The sequence below is a fragment of the Scyliorhinus canicula genome, chromosome 7 (genome assembly GCF_902713615.1).
Source record: "Scyliorhinus canicula chromosome 7, sScyCan1.1, whole genome shotgun sequence".
Taxonomy (NCBI): Eukaryota; Metazoa; Chordata; class Chondrichthyes; order Carcharhiniformes; family Scyliorhinidae; genus Scyliorhinus; species Scyliorhinus canicula.
The window spans coordinates 2799244-2822394 of NC_052152.1; the positions used below are offsets into that span (position 1 = coordinate 2799244).

Genomic DNA, 23151 nt, shown 5'->3' on the forward strand with positions numbered 1-23151 from the left:
ACTGGGAACGGGGATCTGGGAGAGACAGAGAGAGAGGAACAGGCTGGGAACGGGGATCTGGGAGAGACAGAGAGAGAGGAACAGGCTGGGAACGGGGATCTGGGAGTGACACTGAGAGAGGAACAGGCTGGGAACAGGGATCTGGGAGAGACACTGTGAGAGAGGAACAGGTTGGGAACAGGGGTGTGGGAGAGACAGAGAGGAACAGGCTGGGAACGGGGGTGTGGGAGAGACACTGAGAGAGGAACAGGTTGGGAACGGGGATCTGGGATAGACACTGAGAGAGAGGAACAGGCTGGGAACGGGGGTCTGGGAGAGACACAGAGAGAGGAACAGGCTGGGAACGGGGATCTGGGAGAGACAGAGAGAGAGGAACAGGTTGGGAACGGGGATCTGGGAGAGACACTGTGAGAGAGGAACAGGTTGGGAATGGGGATCTGGGAGAGACACTGTGAGAGAGGAACAGGCTGGGAACGGGGATCTGGGAGAGACACTGTGAGAGAGGAACAGGTTGGTAATGGGGATCTGGGAGAGACACTGTGAGAGAGGAACAGGCTGGGAACGGGGATCTGGGAGAGACAGAGAGAGAGGAACAGGCTGGGAACGGGGATCTGGGAGAGACACTGTGAGAGAGGAACAGGCTGGGAACGGGGATCTGGGAGAGACACTGTGAGAGAGGAACAGGCTGGGAACAGGGGTGTGGGAGAGACACTGTGAGAGAGGAACAGGCTGGGAACAGGGGTGTGGGAGAGACAGAGAGAGAGGAACAGGCTGGGAACGGGGATCTGGGAGAGACACTGTGAGAGAGGAACAGGCTGGGAACGGGGTGTGGAAGGTCCCTGGATGAATCTTGTTGAGCTCTCTTTTTTCAAAAAAATTTTAATTTTACACTGCCAAATTACTTGGGATGCAAAGTCATACATTCAATTCATCCATTACATTCAATAGGCGCTGGCTTAGCTCACTGGGCTAAATCGGTGGCTTTTAATGAGGACCAAGGCAGGCCAGCAGCGCTGTTCGATTCCCGTACCAGCCTCCCCGAACAGGCGCCGGAATGTGGTGACTAGGGGCTTTTCACAGTAACTTCATTGAAGCCTACTCGTGACAATAAGCCATTTTCATTTTGTTCCATTTTTCATCTAGAACCGTGGTTTGACCAAATCCCAAATACTCTTTGATCCCGTTATGAAGGAAATTATTGCCATTGAAGGAGTGCAATACAGGTTCACCAGACCAGTTCCCGGGATGGGGCAACTGTCCTATGAAGAGAGATTGTGGAAGCCAGCCCTGTATTCTCTGCAGTTTAAAAATTGAGAGGTGATCCCATTGAAACCTTCAAAATACTTAAAAGGTGGATGCAGGTAAGAATCTAGAACCAGAGCACACAATTTGAAAATGTGAGGGAATCCATTTAGGACTGAAATTAGGAGAAATTATTTTACTCAGAGGGTTGTAATTCTTTGGATTTCTCTACCCCAGAGGTCTGTGGAAGCTCAGTCATTGAATATGTTTAAAGCAAAGATTGACAGATTTCTAAATACCAATCACATAAAGGTACATGGAGATAGTGTGGGGAAAAGGCATTGAAGTGGATGATCAGCCATGATTGGGGAACGTTACTTAAAGGGATGACAGTGGATAGACAATGGCAATCATTCAAGGAGTGCATGGGGGAACTGTAACAATTGTTTATTTCTGTCTGCCACAAAAGCAAAACGGGAAAGGTGGCTAATCCATGGCTTACAAGGGAAATTAGGGATAGTATTTGATCCGAGGAAGAAGCATACAGATTGGCCAGAAAAACAGGTCTGAGGATTGGGAACAGTTTGGAATTCAGCAAAGGACCAAGGGATTAATTAAGAAGGGGAAAATAGAGTACGAGAGTGAGCTTGCGGGAAACATAAAAAGAGAATGTAAAAGTTTCTATAGGTACGTGAAGAGAAAAGGATTGGTGAAGACAAATGTACGTCCCTTACAGTGAGAAACAGAAAAATGTATAATAGTGGACAAAGAAATTGCTGAGCAACTAAACACATAAGTTTTAGCAGAGCACTTAGAAAACAGTGGCAGGGTCAGACAGAGTCGGCATGGATTTATGAAGGGGAAATCATGCTTGCCAAATCTACTGGAATTCTTTGAGGATGTAACTAGTAGAATTGATGAAGGGGAGCCAGTGGATGTGGTATATTTGGACTTTCAGAGGCTTTTGACAAAGTCACGCATAAGAGATTAATATGAAAAATTAAAGTGCATGGGATTGGGGCTAACTGTATTGAGATGGATAGAAAACTGGTTGGCAGACAGGAGACAAAGAGTAGGAATTAACAGGTCTTTTTCAAGATGGCAGGCAGTGACTCGTGGGGTACCGCGGGCATTAGTGCTAGCACCCCAGCTATTCACAATATATATTCATGATTTAGATGAGGGAACAAAATGTCATATCGCTAAATTTGCAGATGAGACCAAGTTGGGTGGGAGGGTGAGCTGTGAGGAGGATGCAGAGATGCTTCAGTGGGATTTGGACAGGCTGCGTGAGTGGGTAAATGAATGGCAGATGCAGTATAATTTGGGGAAATGTGAGGTTATTCACTTTGGTAGCAAAAACAAGAAGGCAGATTATTATCTGAATGGCCATAAATTAGGAGAGGGGAATGTGTAGCGAGGCCTGGGTGTCCTTGTGCACCAGTCGCTGAAGGTAAGCATGCCGGTCCAGCAGGCGGTAAAGAAGGCTAATGGTATGTTGGCCTTCATTGCGAGAGGATTTGAGTACAGGAACAGGGATGTCTTGCTGACGTACGAGGAGAGATTGGATCGGTTAGGATTGTATTCACTGAAGTTCAAAAGAATGAGGGGGGATCTCATAGAAACCTATAAAATTCTAACAGGACTGGACAGGGTAGGTGCAGGAAGGATGTTCCCGATGGTTGGTGTGTCCAGAACCAGGGGTCACAGTCTGAGGATACAGGGTAGACCATTTAGGATGGAGATGAAGAATTTCTGCACCCAGAGAGTGGTCGGCCTGTGGAATTCATCACCACAGGAAGTAGTTGAGGACCGTCACTGACCAATTCTGCTGTAATTTGCCAATTCTCTCTCTGTTTGACTGCCCCCTGTGCAGTAATTTGTTAAATAGTGACTGTGTTTAGTAGTGAATCAGAAATAGGTGTAATTAACAAGAGAAATCTGTCTGTATGTTCCACGGAAGTAGTACAATCATTTATTTTTCAAATTGTCACCTTTCAATAAACAGCCCACTTTCCGTTTGCTTCATATTTCTTCCCACGGGACAATTACATTTTCCATATTCCTGTATCAATCGAATGTCACATTTAATTTGTTTTCATTAGATGTGCTCTGTCCTCTAATCTAGACTGAAGTAAATTGCATTTACCAGCAGCCAATTCAAGCTTATAATTTGCCGAAAGCTGAGCATCAGATGCTCTTTTTGGATGAATTGTATCTGAAGGTTAAAGGGTTCATGTCAGTGAGTGATTATACAGTATACTGGAATGTAGATGTCTAACTTAATGGAGCTCATAGGTAGAACTCAACTATGAATAACAAGTTTTTTTATTTCTAAAGAGATGATCCACATGTTTGTTTTGTGAAGGCCCAGTCCTGTTTGTGCTACAGCAGGTGTACAGAGGATGGAATCTGAGTTGTTTGACTGTCTGTACTGGGAACGCCAGAAGTGTGGGATTGAATGGTACAGCAGGCTCGATGGGCTGAATGGCCTGCTCTTAAGTTCCTATGAAAACCCCAGGGTCTACCCTGCGGGATCCCGTGGGTCACACATTGCCTGGATTCCGGGGGTCACACCCTGTGGGGATTCCGGGGGTCACACCCTGTGGGGATTCCGGGGGTCACACCCTGTGGGGATTCCGGGGGTCACACCCTGTCTGGATTCCGGGGCTCACACCCTGTGGGGATTCCGGGGGGTCACACCCTGTCTGGATTCCGGGGGTCACACCCTGTGGGGATTCCGGGGGGGTCACACACTGTGGGGATTCGGGGGGGGGGGGGTCACACCCTGTGGGGATTCCGGGGGTCACACCCTGTGGGGATTCCGGGGGGTCACACCCTGTGGGGATTCGGGGGGGGGGGTCACACTTTGTGGGGATTAGGGGGGGGTCACACTCTGTGGGGATCCTGGGAGACACACGCTGTCTGGATTCCGGGGGGTCACACCCTGTGGGGATTCGGGGGGGGGGGGGGGGGGGGGTCACACCCTGTGGGGATTCGGGGGGGGTCACACCCTGTGGGGATCCCGGGGGTCACACCCTGTGGGGATTCAGGGGGGTCACACTCTGTGGGGATCCCGGGGTCACACCCTGTGGGGATTCGGGGGGGGGGGTCACACCCTGTGGGGATCCCGGGGGTCACACCCTGTGGGGATTCGGGGGGGTCACACTCTGTGGGGATTCCAGGGGGTCACACCCTGTGGGGATCCCGGGGGTCACACCCTGTGGAGATTCCAGTGGGTCACACCCTGTGGGGATTCCAGGGGGTCACACCCTGTGGGGATTCGGGGGGGGGGGGGTCACACCCTGTGGGGATTCCAGGGGGTCACACCCTGTGGGGATTCGGGGGGGGGGCACACCCTGGGGATTCGGGGGGTCACACCCTGTGGGATTCCAGGGGGTCACACTCTGTGGGGATTCGGGGGGGGGGTCACACCCTGTGGGGATTCGGGGGGGGGGGTCACACCCTGTGGGGATCCCGGGGGTCACACCCTGTGGGGATTCGGGGGGGGGGGGTCACACCCTGTGAGGATCCCGGGGGTCACACCCTGTGGGGATTCCGGGGGTCACACCCTGTGGGGATCCCGGGGGTCACACCCTCTGGGGATTCCAGGGGGTCACACCCTGTGGGGATTCCAGGGCGTCACACCCTGTGGGGATCCCGGGGATCACACTCTGTGGGGATTCCAGGGCGTCACATTCTGTGGGGATCCCGGGGGTCACACCCTGTGGGGATTCGGGGGGGGGAGGGTCACACTCTGTGAGGATTCCGGAGGTCACACTCTGTGGGGATCCCGGGGGTCACACCCTGTGGGGATTCGGGGGGGTCACACCCTGTGGGGATTCGGGGGGGGGGTCACACTCTGTGAGGATTCCGGGGGTCACACTCTGTGAGGATTCCGGGGGTCACACCCTGTGGGGATTCGGGGGGGGTCACACCCTGTGGGGATTCGGGGGGTCACACCCTGTGGGGATTCGGGGGGGGTCACACCCTGTGGGGATTCGGGGGGTCACACCCTGTGGGGATTCGGGGGGGGGTCACACCCTGTGGGGATTCGGGGGGGGTCACACTCCGTGGGGATTCGGGGGGGTCACACCCTGTGGGGATTCGGGGGGGGTCATACTCTGTGGGGATTCGGGGGGGGTCACACCCTGTGGGGATTCAGGGAGTCACACCCTGTGGGGATTCGGGGGGTCACACCCTGTGGGGATTCGGGGGGTCACACCCTGTGGGGATTCGGGGGGGGGGGGGTCACACCCTGTGGGGATCCCGGGGGGTCACACCCTGTGGGGATCCCGGGGGGTCACATCCTGTGGGGATTCCAGGGGGTCACACCCTGTGGGGATCCCGGGGGGTCACACCCTGTGGGGATCCCGGGGGGTCACACCCTGTGGGGATTCCGGGGGGGGGGGGGGGGTCACACCCTGTGATAATTCCGGGGGGTTACACCCTGTGGGGATCCGGGGGGTCACACCCTGTGGGAATTCCGGGGGGTCACACCCTGTGGGAATTCCGGGGGGTCACACCCTGTGGGAATTCCGGGGGGTTACACCCTGTGGGGATCCCGGGGCAGGTTCACGTCCAGCGTTGGTGTTGGGCACAGTTTCCTCCAGATGTGAGAACGGGACCATTTCTAAGTCAGTATATTTGCTGTCATCAGTTGGATTTGAAGCGACAGAGCTAGAACCAGCTGTGGGCTCCTTTGAACAATTTATTTTTCCGATTCAATTATTGTTTTATTCAACTGTCGGGACTGGAGCTGAGTAATCCGGGCTGACCCAGGCAATGCCTTATTGATGGAGGGCTGCAGTGCTGTCCACGCTGCCCTTTGGAGGAGATTTTAAAGTGAGGGTGTTAATATTGTGAAGCATAGCAGAAGCATTCTGGCCAATACTCATCCCTCAATTAACGTCACAAGCAGAATTTTTGGTCATCATCACCTTACTGTTTGCGAGAGTTTGCTGGGTGCAAATTGGTTTTGGTGTTTCCAACATGATAACAGTAACTTCACTTCAAAATAAACTTCACCAGCTGTGAAGCACTTTGAAACACCCAGAGATAGAACATAGAACATAGAACACTACAGCGCAGTACGGGCCCTTCGGCCCTCAATGTTGCGCCGACCTGTGAAACCATCTGAAGCCTATCTGACCTACACTATTCCATTTTCATCCATATGTCTATCCAGTGACCACTTAAATGTCCTTAAAGTTGGCGAGTCTACTACTGTTGCAGGCAGGGCGTTCCACACCACTACTACTCTCTGAGTAAAGAAACTGCCTCTGACATCTGTCCTATATCTACTACCCCTCAATTTAAAGCTATGTCCCCTCGTGTTGGTCATCACCATCCGAGGAAAGAGACTCTCACTGTCCACCCTATCTAACCCTCTGACTATCTTATATGTCTCTATTAAGTCACCTCTCAGCCTTCTCCTCTCTAACGAAAACAACCTCAGGTCCCTGAGCCTTTCCTCGTAAGACCTTCCCTCCATGCCAGGCAACATCCTAGTAAATCTCCTCTGAACCCTTTCCAAAGCTTCCACATCCTTCCTATAATGTGGTGACCAGAACTGCACGCAGTACTCCAGGAGCGGCCGCACCAGAGTTATGTACAGCTGCAGCATGACCTTGTGGCTCCGAAACTCAATCCCCCTACAGATAAAGGCTAGCACACCATATGCCTTCTTAACAGCCCTATTAACCTGGGTGGCAACTTTCAGGGATTTATGTACCTGGATGCCGAGATCTCTCTGTTCATCTACACTACCAAGAATCTTGCCATTAGCCCAGTACTCTGCATTCCTGTTACTCCTTCCAAAGTGAACCACCTCACACTTTTCCGCATTAAACTCCATCTGCCACCTCTCAGCCCAGCTCTGCAGCTTATCTATGTCCCTCTGTATCCTAGAACATCCTTCAGCACTATCCACAACTCCACTGACCTTCGTGTCATCTGCAAATTTACTAACCCATCCTTCTACACCCTCTTCCAGGTCATTTATAAAAATGACAAACAGCAGTGGCCCCAAAACAGATCCTTGCGGTACACCACTAGTAACTGAACTCCAGGATGAACATTTGCCATCAACCACCACCCTCTGTCTTCTTTCAGCTAGCCAATTACTGATCCAAACCGCTAAATCACCTTCAATCCCATACTTCCTTATTTTCTGCAATAGCCTACCGTGGGGAACCTTATCAAACACCTTACTGAAATCCATATACACCACATCAACCGCTTTACCCTCATCCACCTGTTTGGTCACCTTCTCAAAAAACTCAATAAGGTTTGTGAGGCATGACCTACCCTTCACAAAACCATGTTGACTATCGCTAATCAACTTGTTCTTTTCAAGATGATTATAAACCCTATCTCTTATAACCTTTTCCAACATTTTACCCACAACCGAAGTAAGGCTCACAGGTCTATAATTACCAGGGTTGTCTCTACTCCCCTTCTTGAACAATTCTCAAAAGATGTTGAGAATGTGCATGAAATTATGGAGGGGTTGGATGGGGTATGTTGTGTTGCTCTTGACGTAGCATAAACTGCTTCCTTGATGTGCACTCTGACAAAGGAAGGTTCAGACTTGGAGATAGCTTTAACACATTTATTAAGCTATTAACAATTCACCTACTTGGATTCGTCTCTACTGTTAATCCTTCTAAAGCTACTCAGACTATCTAACCAGTCTGCTACAATCCACGTGGTGGGTGTGATGTTTAATCAATCCTGTGTTTGTACTTACTGAGTGTCTCCACTGGAAAGAGGAAGATTATGTGTGCTGTGTTCTTATATATGGGTTGGTGTAATGCCCCCCTGTGGTAGTGTCACCTCTGTGTGTATCGTGAATGCCCATTGGTCGTGTCCTATCTTACTGACCTATTGGTTGAATGTCTGTGTGTCATGTCTCTGGTGCTCCCTCTAGTGTCTATCTAGTCTACGTGTATTTACATTAACCCCTTGTGTATTTACAGTGATGCATATCACCACAGGATAGACGTGGAGAAGCTGCTTCAACAGTCTCTAAACATAACAGTCTGACTGATCAATGCAATGGGGAATTCAGTAGAAACCCTTTTCTCCAGAGAGTGGAGAGAATGTGGAACTCATTATCACAGGGAGTGGTTGAGGGAGATTACATTGATGTATTTCAGGGAAAGTTGGATCAACATTTTCAGGAGGAAGGAATAGACGGATGTGCTGATTGGGTGAAGTTGGATAGGAGCATTGAGTGGAGTGGCATGTTTCTGTGCTGTAACTGCATTGTCAGTCTCTGTAATACTCACCCAGCACTATGAGAAATGCCTTGGCAGTCTTCACAGGCATAGTGAACAGGGAACACGTGTACTGTCCTTCATCAGAGAGCGTGACTTCGCTGATGTTAATGCTCAGCTCGTGCCATGAAGACCGTACCAGCTCAATCCGATTATCCCTCAGAGCTGAAAAAAACACAGGAGAGTAAGTCTTGGGTAACAGATTGCTGTGTTTAAGCAAATTAATTAGAAGTAGTAACGATTAATAAGGATTCTATTTTGCCCAAACTGCTCAGAGAGTTGACTTTATCATGCACTGTCTGTTTGTAATGCAGATTTAGAAATTAATTTGCCTGCTCACACCACCAGCTCCTCTCAGACAACCAGTGGATTGGAACTGCAGGGATTTTTGATTCTCTCTCACTCTCTGCTGGCTAATAAGCAGGGCTGATTAAAATTGACCAGTAATCCTCAACTTGCTGGTATCACTATTAAGCAGTTGTTGTCTTTACCTTTTCTATTCTACGCCTCTGCAATAAGAATAACCACTGTCGATCCAACAACTACCCTGTGACATAGACAGTTTAACACAGAAAAACCCAGCCTTTGCTATTGCTTCTGTTCTTCATCTTTCTCAAACTGATGTGCAAAATGAAACACTTTTCCTTTCATGATCTTAATGCCGGAATCGAACGTTTCCCCAAATTGGGGCAATTGTTTCTGGGTAGAGCTGTCCGAGCCACAGGTCCCACTGTCCATCTTTATTTGTCTGAATGTCCGGTGCCAACCTGCCTCAGAGAGTGACTGCCTGTACACTGCAGGCTCACCCAGACAGCTGGGAAATGTAAAGGGCTGGAATGCATTGTCGACAGGAGGATTTAACTTTATCACTTTCATTATAATTCACGATGTGGAGATGCCGGCGTTGGACTGGGGTGAGCACAGTAAGAAGTCTTACAACACCAGGTTAAAGTCCAACAGGGTTGTTTCAAACACGAGCTTTCGGAGCACGGCGTGCTCCGAAAGCTCGTGTTTGAAACAAACCTGTTGGACTTTAACCTGGTGTTGTAAGACTTCTTATTATAATTCACAATTTGTCATTTGTGGCCATTTAAATAGGGAGCACTTGTTCACTCACCATTAACAATTAGCATCCCAATTGGCAATGCAAATGAGTTAGCCGCAGACACAGGTTTTAGTGGAAAGTTCCAGACAGGTAAATGTACTTCTCAAGTTTCGATTTACTTCCCACCAACCAAGTCAGCAAGGCAGGAAAACATTCACTGTGATCTAAAGGCACCTGAAAACGGCCAGTATTTTAAGACTTCATACACATCTTAAGCAAATATACATTCCTGAAGACACAAAAACCCAACAGGCACCGTAAATCAACTGTGGCTAACAAAATAATGAAGGAATGCATTAGATTACATAGATTACATACATAGAATTTACAGTGCAGAAGGAGGCCATTCAGCCCATCGAGTCTGCACCGGCTCTTGGAAAGAGCACCCTACCCAAGCCCATACCTCCACCCTACCCAATAACCCAGTAACCCTACCCAACATTAAGGGCAATTTGGACCCTAAGGGCAATTTAGCCTGGCCAATCCACCTAACCTGCACGTCTTTGGACTGTGGGAGGAAACCGGAGCATCCGGAGGAAACCCACGCACACACGGGGAGGACGTGCAGACTCCGCACAGACAGTGACCCAAGCCGGGATTCGAACCTGGGACCCTGGAGCTGTGAAGCATTTGTGCTATCCACAATGCTACCGTGCTGCCCCTAAAAATTTCCAACTAACATTTTATTGCGATGGCCGGGAATCGAACCCAGGTCAATTGCTTGGAAGGCAGCTATGCTCACCACTACACCACCATCGCTCACCTTAGATCGAAGGTAATGGCTTCTCCCAAAAAGTGGTGAACCCCAGGATTGGGAGCAATTTAGAATCCAGCAAAGGAGGACAAAAACTTATAAAGAAAAGGAAAAGAGAACAGGAATGCAAACTATCGAGAAATATTAAGGCGGACTGGAAAAGCCTCCTTAGGCATGTGAGAAGGAAAAGATCAGCAAAGGCAACCGTGGGTACGGTACAGACGGAGGCAGGAGAAATTACAATGCAAGATAGATAAATGACGGAAGTATTAAACAATTCCTTGTGTCTGTCTTCACACAGGAAAATACAGAAAAGTCTCCCAGAAACACTAGGGAACCAAGCAATGTCGGAAAACGAGGAACTGAAGGAAATTAGTATTAAAAAAGTAGTACTCGAAAAAATAATTGGATTTAAGATTCCTAAATCCAGATGAGCTACATTCCAGAACATTGAAGTAGTTGCTATAGAGATAATGGATTCAGTTGTGGTTATTTTTCAAAATTAAATAGATTGTAGAACAGTTCCCGCAGATTCAACAGGAGCAAATGTAACCTCAGGATTTAAGAAGGAAGGGAGAAAGAAAACAGAGCACTACTGATCTGTGTCAGGATCCTCTTGTAACTCCTTAGCTAATCCTCGAGTCCTTTTTAATACCTGTCTTGCTGGCTGCTTTTTGCTGGATGCTGTTTTTAAAACAACAGACTTTTGGTTTTGAACTGGCGATTTAAAACACTCTTTCTATCAATAAGGCTGGCAATAAAAATACTATCAGGCCCGGCCTGTGAATGTTCCACTTCTGATTAAAATGCTGAGGAACTGAATCTGATTTATTCCAACTAATGGGCTGTACCTGTCCTGGGAGTGTTTGATGGGGACAGTGTAGAGGGAGCTTTACTCTGTATCTAACCCCGTGCTGTACCTGTCCTGGGAGTGTTTGATGGGGACAGTGTAGAGGGAGCTATACTCTGTATCTAACCCCGTGCTGTACCTGTCCTGGGGGTGTTTGATGGGGACAGTGTAGAGGGAGCTTTACTCTGTATCTAACCCTGTGCTGTACCTGTCCTGGGAGTGTTTGATGGGGACAGTGTAGAGGGAGCTTTACTCTGTATCTAACCCCGTGCTGTACCTGTCCTGGGAGTGTTTGATGGGGACAGTGTAGAGGGAGCTTTACTCTGTATCTAACCCCGTGCTGTACCTGTCCTGGGAGTGTTTGATGGGGACAGTGTCGAGGCAGCTTTACTCTGTATCTAACCCCGTGCTGTACCTGTCCTGGGAGTGTTTGATGGGGACAGTGTAGAGGGAGCTTTACTCTGTATCTAAGCCCGTGCTGCACCTGTCCTGGGAGTGTTTGATGGGGACAGTGTAGAGGGAGCTTTACTCTGTATCTAACCCTGTGCTGTATCTGTCCTGGGAGTGTTTGATGGGGACAGTGTAGAGGGAGCTTTACTCTGTATCTAACCCCGTGCTGTACCTGTCCTGGGAGTGTTTGATGGGGACAGTGTAGAGGGAGCTTTACCCTGTATTTAACCCTGTGCTGTACCTGTCCTGGGAGTGTTTGATGGGGACAGTGTAGAGGGAGCTTTACTCTGTATCTAGCTCTGTTCTGTATAGACTATCCGGGGCAAGGTCGACATTCTCCAGCATAAATTTCCCTCCTCAGGATGGTAATGAGGAACCAATGGTTTGGTTTGGTTGCATAATTAGTCTGAATGAGCAGAATAAAAGTGATTCTGAAACTCGCAATCAGATTGCTGAATGCCTTCTTGATGAAAGGATTGAACAATAAGCTTGGAACAAAGGAGGTTACGAAATATCAAAGATTGTTCAGGATTCTGTGTACATCTATAAAAGTTAAAAACGGGATTAAAATTTAACAGTTCCCTTCTCTCAGCATAATGTGTGAAGATCTGTTTAAATTGTTCAAGGTTTAGTCTTTGTTTGATGTTAATTGTTCGAGGCAGATTGAGCCATCATTTAAATTGTACATCTTCTGCTCCTCTGCAATATTGACAAGATTCTCCTTTTAAAAGTGTACATTTCTATGCAAAACTTCAGCTTTAACAAGTTTCCTTTGGTATGGAAATATTGTTCATGTTCCAGCTGTATAATAGCTCTGCTGCCTGAGGGTGAGGGACCACAGCTGTGTGTCTCATTGTCGACGGATGGCCTTTTACTGCTGGGTCGCAATATTTGAAAGTCAAGCAGCTCACTGGCCAGCGCTGCGGCGGACAGTGAGCTGACTGTGATAATCCCTGCTGCCAATGCCAGCTCCGGGGGTCAGTGGGCCCAATTAGCACAGTATTAGAAGCTACCTCCTGCTGTCGGACTTTGTCCAATGGGAACATGGCTCAAATTGATTTGCAGCAGACACTGCGGAAGATGTTCAATGCTTCTGAAATGTTTTTTTAAGCTGGGGCCTGGAAGTGAGAGGAGACCTCGGGGCAGCTACATCACACAGTAATTGGGACTGATTGAGGAACTCACATTGTCAAGTGTCCACAGCTTGAATGCAGGGCCCTGTAACATTATCTGAGGAAGGATATTATTGCCATGGAGGGAGTGCAGCAAAGGTTTACCAGGCTGATTCCTGGGATGGTGGGACTGTCAGATGAGGAGAGACTAAATATTCATTGGAGTTTAGAAGAGTGAGAGGGGATCTCAGAGAAATTTACAAAATTCTAACAGGATTAGACAGGGTAGATTCAGAAAGAATGTTCCCGATGGTGGGGAGTCCAGAACTAGGGGTCATAGTTTGAGGATAAGGGATAAACCTTTAGGACTGAGGTGAGGAGAAATTTCTTCACCCAGGGAGCGGTGAATCTGTGGAATTCACTATCACAGAAAGTAGTTGAGGCCAAAACATTGTGTAATTTCAAGAAGGAATTACATTTAGCACTTGGGGCTAAATGGTCAAGGGATATGGGGGGGGGGGTTCAGGATATTGAATTTGATGATCAGCGATGATCACAATAAATGGTGGAGCAGGCTTGAGGGGCTGAATGGCCTCCTCCTGCCTGTATTTTCTATGTTTCTAATAACTGACTTCTCAATGTTAGCACTGAGAGGCAGTGCTGGCAGTGACATCAAGCGAGCAATGTTTGTTTATCGAACCCAACACTACACTGGACCACACGGCAATTTCCCCTCCTTATGTTCACTGTCTGACGTTGGGTATACCTGTGCTTGCTGTGACATGATGAGGAGGCCGTACCAAGGCTGAGACCCTCCCAGTGTCAGAGGGAATGTGTTCTGGGGCGGTTTGGGAAGTATCACCTTGTGGAGATTGATAAACTACTTTAATCATCGAATAATAGAACCATATAATTCCTACAGTGCAGAAGGAGGCCATTCAGCCCATCAAGTCTGCACCAACCCACTGAAAGGGGCCTAGGCCCACTCCCCCAACTCTATTCCTACAACCCCACCTAACCTTTAGGACACTAAGCGGCAATTTATCATGGCCAGTCCACCTAACCAACTTTGGACTGATGGAGGAAACCGGAGCGCCCGGGGGGAAACCCACGCAGACACGGGGAGAACGTTCAAACTCCACACAATGGCCCAAGTCAGTAAAGCTGGAAGAATGCTTTCAGATACGGCAGGGCAGACGCACATGGGGGTCAGGGGTTAAGCAATCAGGGATAGCTTGAATGCGGTTAAGCAGGAGGGAGGGGGTGGTGGTGAGATTAGGACTCTGTGGTCACAGTTAACATACGTTGGTACTGTCATAGGGAGAAGGTAGAGTTATTTAAGTGAAGCTAATTTTCAGTGTTCCCCAGGGGCCGTGTTCCTGTAACTGTGGCCTCGTCCACATCTCCTGATTTCCATCACTCCATCATTGGCAACCATGCTGTCAGCTACCTCGACCCTCACCTCTGGAATTCCCTCCACGAACCCCTCCACCTCATCAGCTTGCCCTCAACCTCGCAAACCCTCTTTCAAATCTACTTCTTTGACTAACCATTTGGTCACCTGACCTAATATCTCCTTCTATGGCCCAGAGTAACATTTTGATAAATAATCATTGATTTGGATTGTTTTACTGTGAGAAAAATGAGATACAAATGCAAGCTGTTGTTCTCCTGGGAGATCAAGCACTGAGATTTGGTAACCTGCTTCATCTGTTGGGGAGTGGGGAGCCTGTTTCAAACATTCCTGCATGAGGAGACCATAACAGCAAACGGGATTATTATTTAAACGATAAAATATTAAAGCATGCCGCTGTTCAGAGAGACTTGGGTGTGCTAGTGCATGAGTCACAGAAAGTTGGTTTACAAGTGCAACAGGTGATTAAGAAGGCAAATGGAATGTTGTCCTTCATTGCTAGAGGGATGGAGTTTAAGACTAGGGAGGTTATGTTGCAATTGTATAAGGTGTTAGTGCGGCCACACCTGGAGTATTGTGTTCAGTTTTGGTCTCCTTACTTGAGAAAGGACGTACTGGCGCTGGAGGGTGTGTAGAGGAGATTCACTAGGTTAATCCCAGAGCTGAAGGGGTTGGATTATGAGGAGAGGTTGAGTAGACTGGGACTGTACTCGTTGGAATTTAGAAGGATGAGGGGGGATCTTATAGAAACATTTAAAATTATGAAGGGAATAGATAGGATAGATGCGGGCAGGTTGTTTCCACTGGCGGGTGACAGCAGAACTAGGGAACATAGCCTCAAAATAAGGGGAAGTAGATTTAGGACTGAGTTTAGGAGGAACTTCTTCACCCAAAGGGTTGTGAATCTATGGAATTCCTTGCCCAGTGAAGCAGTTGAGGCTCCTTCATTACATGTTTTTAAGGTAAAGATAGATAGTTTTTTGAAGAATAAAGGGATTAAGGGTTATGGTGTTCGGGCCGGAAAGTGGAGCTGAGTCTACAAAAGATCAGCCATGATCTCATTGAATGGCAGAGCAGGCTCGTGGGGCCAGATGGCCTACTCCTGCTCCTAGTTCTTATGTTCTTATGTTCTTATGTTCTTATTCCGATAAGGAGTGGATGACGATCAGGGTTGGAAACCTGGGATAATTCATTCACCCATTACCAACACGATGTTGTGGCTTAGTTGGTTAAAGCGCCTGTCAAGTAAACAGGAGACCTTGGGCTTGAATCCTGACAATGCCTGCTCTTTACTTGTCTGTGTAGTTGTGGCAGAGTGGTTAAGGCGATGGATTATAAATCCATTGGGGTCTCCCCATGCAGGTTTGAAGCCTGCCAGCTACGTTGTCTACATTCGCTCAATTTTTTTTTTGCACTGGAGTGCTGAACTTGGTGCATTTGAGTGCTGGAGTGAGAGTTTGGTGACTGAGGGAGTATAAGGGTTCATTTTTATCTGAAGTCTAGTCTTTCTTTTATTTAGTTAATTAACTTAACATTTGCTGTTTGGTTTAGAAGGTGAATTTTCAATCCGCTTTAAACAAAGGTTCTATTTGTAGGTACTTGCAGCTGGAGCTTGTTAATTAGTTAATTGGATTAGGCCAGTTTTCAGAGGCTAGAGTCACAATATAAAAGTGATCCAGCTACAGTGCAGACTTTGTTTGCACTGAGTGCTGATTTTGGGTGCATTTGAGTGCTATAGTGAGAGTTTGGTGACTGAGGGAGTGCTGAATTTGGTGCATTTGAGTGCTATAGTGAGAGTTTGGTGACTGAGGGAGTGCTGAATTTGGTGCATTTGAGTGCTATAGTGAGAATTTGGTGACTGAGGGAGTGCTGAATTTGGTGCATTTGAGTGCTATAGTGAGAGTTTGGTGACTGAGTGAGTAAGGTGCTCCTTTCATTTCACTTCAGCAAAGAGCGAGAAGGGAGCCAGGAGTTTATAGAGAGTGCAGCTGACGGGGAGCAGAATTGAAATGAAAAATGAAATGAAAATCGCTTATTGTCACGAGTAGGCTTCAAATGAAGTTACTGTGAAAAGCCCCTAGTCGCCACATTCCGGCGCCTGTTCGGGGAGGCTGTTACGGGAATTGGAGGGCAGAGGTCCAGTTGTTCCACAGGGCAGCTACATTCTGTAAGGTAAGAGGGGATGGAGGCTAGGGCAGTTGCATGCTCCTCCTGTAGGATGTGGGTGGTGAGGGATACCACTGGTGTCCCCGCTGACTATACCTGCGGGAAGTGCACCCAACTCCAGCTCCTCAGAGACCGTGTTAGGAAACTGGAGCTAGAGCTGGATGAACTTCGGATCATCCGGGAGGCAGAGGGGGTCATAGAGAAGAGTTACAGGGAGGTAGCCACACCAAAGGTACTGGACAAGAAATGAAAATGAAATGAAATGAAAATCGCTTATTGTCACGAGTAGGCTTCAAATGAAGTTACTGTGAAAAGCCCCTAGTCGCCACATTCCGGCGCCTGTTCGGGAAGGCTGTTACGGGAATCGAACCGTGCTGCTGGCCTGCTTGGTCTGCTTTCAAAGCCAGCGATTTAGCCCTGTGCTATACAGCCCCTGTCAAGAGTAGCTGGGTTACAGTCAGGGGAAAGAAAACTAACAGGCAGACAGTGCAGGGATCCCTCGTGGCCGTTCCCCTTCAGAACAAGTATCCCGTTTTGGATGCTGTTGGGGGGGATGACCTACTGGGGGAAGGCCCCAGCGGCCAGGTCTCTGGCACTGAGTCTGGCTCTGGGGCTCAGACTGGAAGGGGGGAGAATAGAAAAGCAATAGTAATAGGAGATTCAATGGTTAGGGGAATAGATAGGAGATTCTGTGGTCGCGAGCAAGACTCCCGCAAGGTATGTTGCCTCCCGGGTGCCAGGGCCAGGGATGTCTCGGATCGTGTCTTCAGGATCCTGAAAGGGGAGGGTGAGCAGCCAGAAGTCGTGGTGCATATTGGTACCAACGACGTAGGTAGGAAAAGGGGTGTGGAGGTAATAAACAAGTTTAGGGAGTTAGGCTGGAAGTTAAAGGCCAGGACAGACAGAGTTGTCATCTCTGGTTTGTTGCCGGTGCCACGTGATAGCGAGGCTAGGAATAGGGAGAGTGCAGTTGAACACGTGGCTGCAGGAATGGTGTAGGAGGGAGGGCTTCAGGTATTTGGATAATTGGAGCGCATTCTGGGGAAGGTGGGACCTGTACAAGCAGGACGGGTTGCATCTGAACCAGAGGGGCACCAATATCCTGGGAGAGAGGTTTTCTAGTACTCTTCAGGAGGGTTTAAACTAATTTGGCAGGGGAATGGGAACCGGATCTGTAGTCCAGCAACTAAGGAAGCCGATATTCAGGACGCCAAAGCACGTAGTGATGCAGTGGGGAAGGTAACACTGACAAAGGAGAGTACTTGCAGGCAAGGAGATGGGTTGAAGTGTGTATACTTTAATGTAAGAAGCATCAGGAATAAGGTGGGTGAACTTAAGGCATGGATCGGTACTTGGGACTACGATGTGGTGGCCATCACGGAAACTTGGATAGAAGAGGGGCAGAAATGGTTGTTGGAGGTCCCTGTTTATAGATGTTTCAACAAGATTAGGGAGGATGGTAAAAGAGGTGGGGGGGGGGGGGGCATTGTTAATTAGAGATAGTATAACAGCTGCAGAAAGGCAGTTCGAGGGGGATCTGCCTACTGAGGTAGTATGGATTGAAGTCAGAAATAGGAAAGGAGCAGTCACCTTGTTGGGAGTTTTCTATAGGCCCCCCAATAGCAGCAGAGATGTGGAGGAACAGATTGGGAAACAGATTTTGGAAAGGTGCAGAAGTCACCGGGTAGTAGTCATGGGTGACTTCAACTTCCCAAATATTGAGTGGAAACTCTTTAGATCAAATAGTTTGGATGGGGTAGTGTTTGTGCAGTGTGTCCAGGAAGCTTTTCTAACACAGTATGTAGATTGTCCGACCAGAGGGGAGGCCATATTGGATTTGGTACTTGAAATGAAAATGAAAATGAAAATCGCTTATTGTCACGAGTAGGCTTCAATGAAGTTACTGTGAAAAGCCCCTAGGCGCCTGTCCGGGGAGGCTGGTACTTGGTAATGAACCAGGGCAGGTGATAGATTTGTTAGTGGGGGAGCATTTTGGAGGTAGTGACCACAATTCTGTGACTTTCACTTTAGTAATGGAGAGGGATAGGTGCGTGCAACAGGGCAAGGTTTACAATTGGGGGAAAGGTAAATACAATGCTGTCAGACAGGAATTGCATAAATTGGGAACATAGGCTGTCAGGGAAGGACACAAGTGAAATGTGGAACTTGTTCAAGGAACAGGTACTACGTGTCTTTGATATGTATGTCCCTGTCAGGCAGGGAAGAGATGGTAAAGTGAGGGAACCATGGTTGACAAGAGAGGTTGAATGTCTTGTTAAGAGGAAGAAGGAGACTTATGTAAGGCTGAAGAAACAAGGTTCAGACAGGGCGCTGGAGGGATACAAGACAGCCAGGAGGGAACTGAAGAAAGGGATTAGGAGAGCTAAGAGAGGGCATGAAAAATCTTTGGCGGGTAGGATCAAGGAAAACCCCAAGACCTTTTACACATATGTGAGAAATATGAGAATGACTAGAGCGAGGGTAGGTCCGACCAAGGACAGTAGCGGGAGATTGTGTATTGAGTCTGAAGAGATAGGAGAGGTCTTGAATGAGTACTTTTCTTCAGTATTTACAAACGAGAGGGGCCATATTGTTGGAGAGGACAGTGTGAAACAGACTGGTATGCTCGAGGAGATACTTGTTAGGAAGGAAGATGTGTTGGGCATTTTGAAAAACTTGAGGATAGACAAGTCCCCCGGGCCTGACGGGATATATCCAAGGATTCTATGGGAAGCAAGGGATGAAATTGCAGAGCCGTTGGCAATGATCTTTTCGTCCTCGCTGTCAACAGGGGTGGTACCAGAGGATTGGAGAGTGGCGAATGTCGTTCCCCTGTTCAAAAAAGGGAATAGGGATAACTCTGGGAATTACAGGCCAGTTAGTCTTACTTCGGTGGTGGACAAAGTAATGGAAAGGGTACTGAGGGATAGGATTTCTGAGCATCTGGAAAGATACTGCTTGATTAGGGATAGTCAGCACGGATTTGTGAGGGGTAGGTATTGCCTTACAAGTCTTATTGAATTATTTGAGGAGGTGACCAAGCATGAAGGTAAAGCAGTGGATGTAGTGTACATGGATTTTAGTAAGGCATTTGATAAGGTTCCCCATTGTAGGCTTGTGCAGAAAGTAAGGAGGCATGGGATAGTGGGAAATTTTGCCAGTTGGATAACGAACTGGCTAATCGATAGAAGACAGAGAGTGGTGGTGGATGGCAAATATTCAGCCTGGAGCCCAGTTATCAGTGGCGTACCGCAGGGATCAGTTCTGGGTCCTCTGCTGTTTGTGATTTTCATTAACGACTTGGATGAGGGAGTTGAAGGGTGGGTCAGTAAATTTTCAGATGATACAAAGATTGGTGGAGTTGTGGATAGTGAGGAGGGCTGCAAAGAGACATAGATAGGATGCAGAGCTGGGCTGAGAAGTGGCAGGTGGAGTTTAACCCTCACAAGTGTGAGGTTGTCCATTTTGGAAGGACAAATATGAGTGCGGAATACAGGGCTAACGGTAGGGTTCATGGCAATGTAGAGGAGCAGAGAGATCTTGGGGTCTATGTTCATAGATCTTTGAAAGTTGCCACTCAAGTGGATAGAGCTGTGAAGAAGGCCTATGGTGTGCTAGCGTTCATTAGCAGAGGGATTGAATTTAAGAGCCGTGAGGTGATGATGCAGCTGTACAAAACCTTGGTCAGGCCACATTTGGAGTACTGTGTGCAGTTCTGGTCACCTCATTTTAGGAAGGATGTGGAAGCTTTGGAAAAGGTGCAAAGGAGATTTACCAGGGTGTTGCCTGGAATGGAGAGAAGGTCTTACGAGGAAAGGTTGAGGGTGCTAGGCCTTTTCTCATTAGAACGGAGAAGGATAAGGGGCGACTTGATAGAGGATTATAAGATGATCAGGGGAATAGATAGAATAGACAGCCAGAGACTTTTCCCCAGTTGGAACAAACCATTACAAGGGGACATAAATTTAAGGTAAATGGTGGAAGATATAGGGGGGATGTCAGAGGTAGGTTCTTTACCCAGAGAGTAGTGGGGGCATGTAATGCACTGCCTGTGGAAGTAGTTGAGTCGGCAACATTAGGGACCTTCAAGCGGCTATTGGATAGATACATGGTTTACGGTAGAATAATGGAGTGTAGATTAATTTGTTCTTAAGGGCAGCACGGTAGCATTGTGGATAGCACAATTGCTTCACAGCTCCAGGGTCCCAGGTTCGATTCCGGCTTGGGTCACTGTCTGTGTGGAGTCTGCACATCCTCCCCGTGACTGCGTGGGTTTCCTCCGGGTGCTCCGGTTTCCTCCCACAGTCCAAAGATGTGCAGGTTGGGTGGATTGGCCATGATAAATTGCCCTTAGTGTCCAAAATTCTATGATAATCTATGATTAACCTAGGACAAAAATTTGGCACAATATCGTGGGCCGAAGGGCCTGTTCTGTGCTGTATTTCTCTGTGTTCTAATTTCTGAATGGCATTCCATAATTTTAGGGCAGCACGGTAGCACAGTGGGTAGCACAGTTGCTTCACAGCGGCAGAATCCCAGGTTTGATTCCCGGCTTGGGTCACTGTCTGTGCGGAGTGTGTACGCTCTCGCCGCCAACGCCCCCGGGAATCGCGGGAGGAATACTTACGCGACCTCAAAGTCCTCGCGCGAAGTTGCATCTACCAGGCCGTTATGGCCACTCAACATATGGAGCTCGCCGTCCGGGACGCCTGCGTGGCTGGACTCAGGTCCAACTACGTGAGACTGCGCCTACTCAAGAAAGGTTCCCTCGACCTGGAAGAGATGGTAAAGCTAGCCTCCTCCCTCGAAGTAGCGTTCCAAAGCCTCAACACGTCCCTGTCTGATCACGCGACCCCCTCGTGGATCCCCGATCAGAAAGTATCCCAGGCCTGTGCCACACGGCTGCCCGCCCAACGTGTTGGGCTACCCTGCTATTTCTGCAGCCAGCATCAGCACCCCAGGCATCGCTGCCCGGCTCAGAACACGAACTGCAGCGACTGCAGTAAAAAGGGACATTTCGCTAAAGTTTGTCTGGCCAGGTCCAAATCCCCAAAATCACAGGCCCGACTCAGAGTCACAGGCCCGCAGGCCCGCAGGCCCCGCAATGTGACTGCTGTAGCCACCTGGGGTGGCCATGTCCCGATTTCAAAATGGACACTTGCAGAGAATGAAGGGAAAATTGGACAATGCTAAGAAAACAAGCAGGTGCAAGGTTTGTCTGTGGATTGAAGTTTGCAGCTCCCAGCCAAGACCGATACTACCAGCCATTAGCATACTAATGAGCTATCTCCAGGGACAAAAGAGAAACATTTAAGCAATCGGTACCAGAACAGACACCCCGGCGCCACTGGAACTAAAACAAAAGCAGGCCAATGGCCACCTAGGGCCCGCCCAGCGATCAGGCAGCCACCCCTTTATTGGAGAAAATCAATACAGATGATTAGGACATGGTCCAATTAATTGGGGCCAAGTTCAAGGCCGGCCAAAAGCGCGCGAAGCCCCTTTGGGGTATAAAGAGGAGCTCCCAAGACACATTGGTCTCTTCTTCTTCTTCATCATCTTGGCCTTGGCTCTCAGCAACGAGAAACCCGCCAAGCACCAGACAAGTAAGTCCAAAGTCAACGCATGCTACGAGACAGACGCTCCTAGCTACTATTCTATACCAGTTCGATGCCAGCAGCCTCAGAACCGGACAACGGCCATTGTTCCTCTGACTGAATGGGCGCCCGAAGCTAAGTATAGGCTTTAGTAGTAGTGATAGTTTAGTTAGTAGAGTTTGTGCATGAGTATAATTGACTGTGTGTGTAAATAAATCTGCATTGATTTTGAACTTACTAACTGGTGTATCGAGTCTTTGATCAGTATTCGGGTTTGAACCTTGTGGCGGTATCGAAACGATACCTGGCGACTCTTGAGCAAGCGTAATTAAAACAGAGCAAATTAAGGAGAGAGCATAACGAGCAACACTGCGTGCCTGCCGGCTCTGTCCCCCCCCCCACCCCCCCCGGACGCGTTATCGGCCTTGTGTTGTCCGTGGGGGTAGCCATCTCCAAGCCCGCACAACATGTGCGACTCACGGGGGCCGCCATCTTGGCCGCCATCTGCAGCGCCACCTGACACATGCGACTGACGAGGGCAGCCATCTTGGGACCACCCCAGCACCTCTGACCATGCCGGCTACCCGCAACTCAGCGCGGTTACCCTTGACCAGTCGCGACCCAAACACCTCCGGAGCTCCATGATGACCGTCCAGGTCAACGGACACGAAATGCCTTGCCTGTTCGACTCCGGGAGCACAGAGAGCTACATTCATCCAGACATGGTAAGGCGCTGCTCGCTCCCAATCTTCCCGGCACATCAAACCATCTCCCTCGCCACCGGGTCGCACTCGGTGCAGATCCGGGGGTGCACTACCACAACCCTAGCAATACAGGGCGCCGAGTACGCCGATTTTAAATTATATGTGCTCCCAGACCTCTGCACTTCTCTTCTATTGGGACTGGAATTCCAGTGCAACGTCAGGAGCCTCACTCTGAAGTTCGGCGGGCCCCTACCCCCACTCACCGTGTGTAGCCTCACGACCCTAAAGGTCGACCCTCCCCCGCTCTTCTCAAACATCACCGCCGACTGCAAACCAGTCGCCACCAGAAGCAGGCGGTACAGCATTCAGGACAGGACTTTCATCAGGTCCAAGGTCCAGCGACTCTTGCAGGAGGGGATCATCGAGGCCAGCAATAGCCCCTGGAGAGCTCAGGTGGTGGTCATCAGGACCGGGGAA

The 23151-nt window shown here is 48.7% G+C and overlaps 1 protein-coding gene and 2 non-coding genes across 8 annotated transcripts in view; 1 reads left to right on the plus strand and 2 right to left on the minus strand.

The window, feature by feature from the left end:
- The window catches only part of cadm2b (cell adhesion molecule 2b), a 1840301-nt gene that overhangs the window by 350156 nt on the left and 1466994 nt on the right, over positions 1-23151 (minus strand). For all 6 annotated transcript variants that reach the window (XM_038801311.1, XM_038801316.1, XM_038801313.1 and 3 more), the window contains one exon: positions 8535-8687. In XM_038801311.1, the coding sequence (XP_038657239.1) occupies positions 8535-8687 (153 nt within the window). The remainder of the gene's footprint in view (positions 1-8534; positions 8688-23151) is intronic.
- Positions 10315-10386, minus strand: trnag-ucc. The gene has a single exon. It is a non-coding gene; the product is annotated as a tRNA-Gly (tRNA).
- On the plus strand, positions 15509-15590 carry trnay-aua. The gene has a single exon. It is a non-coding gene; the product is annotated as a tRNA-Tyr (tRNA).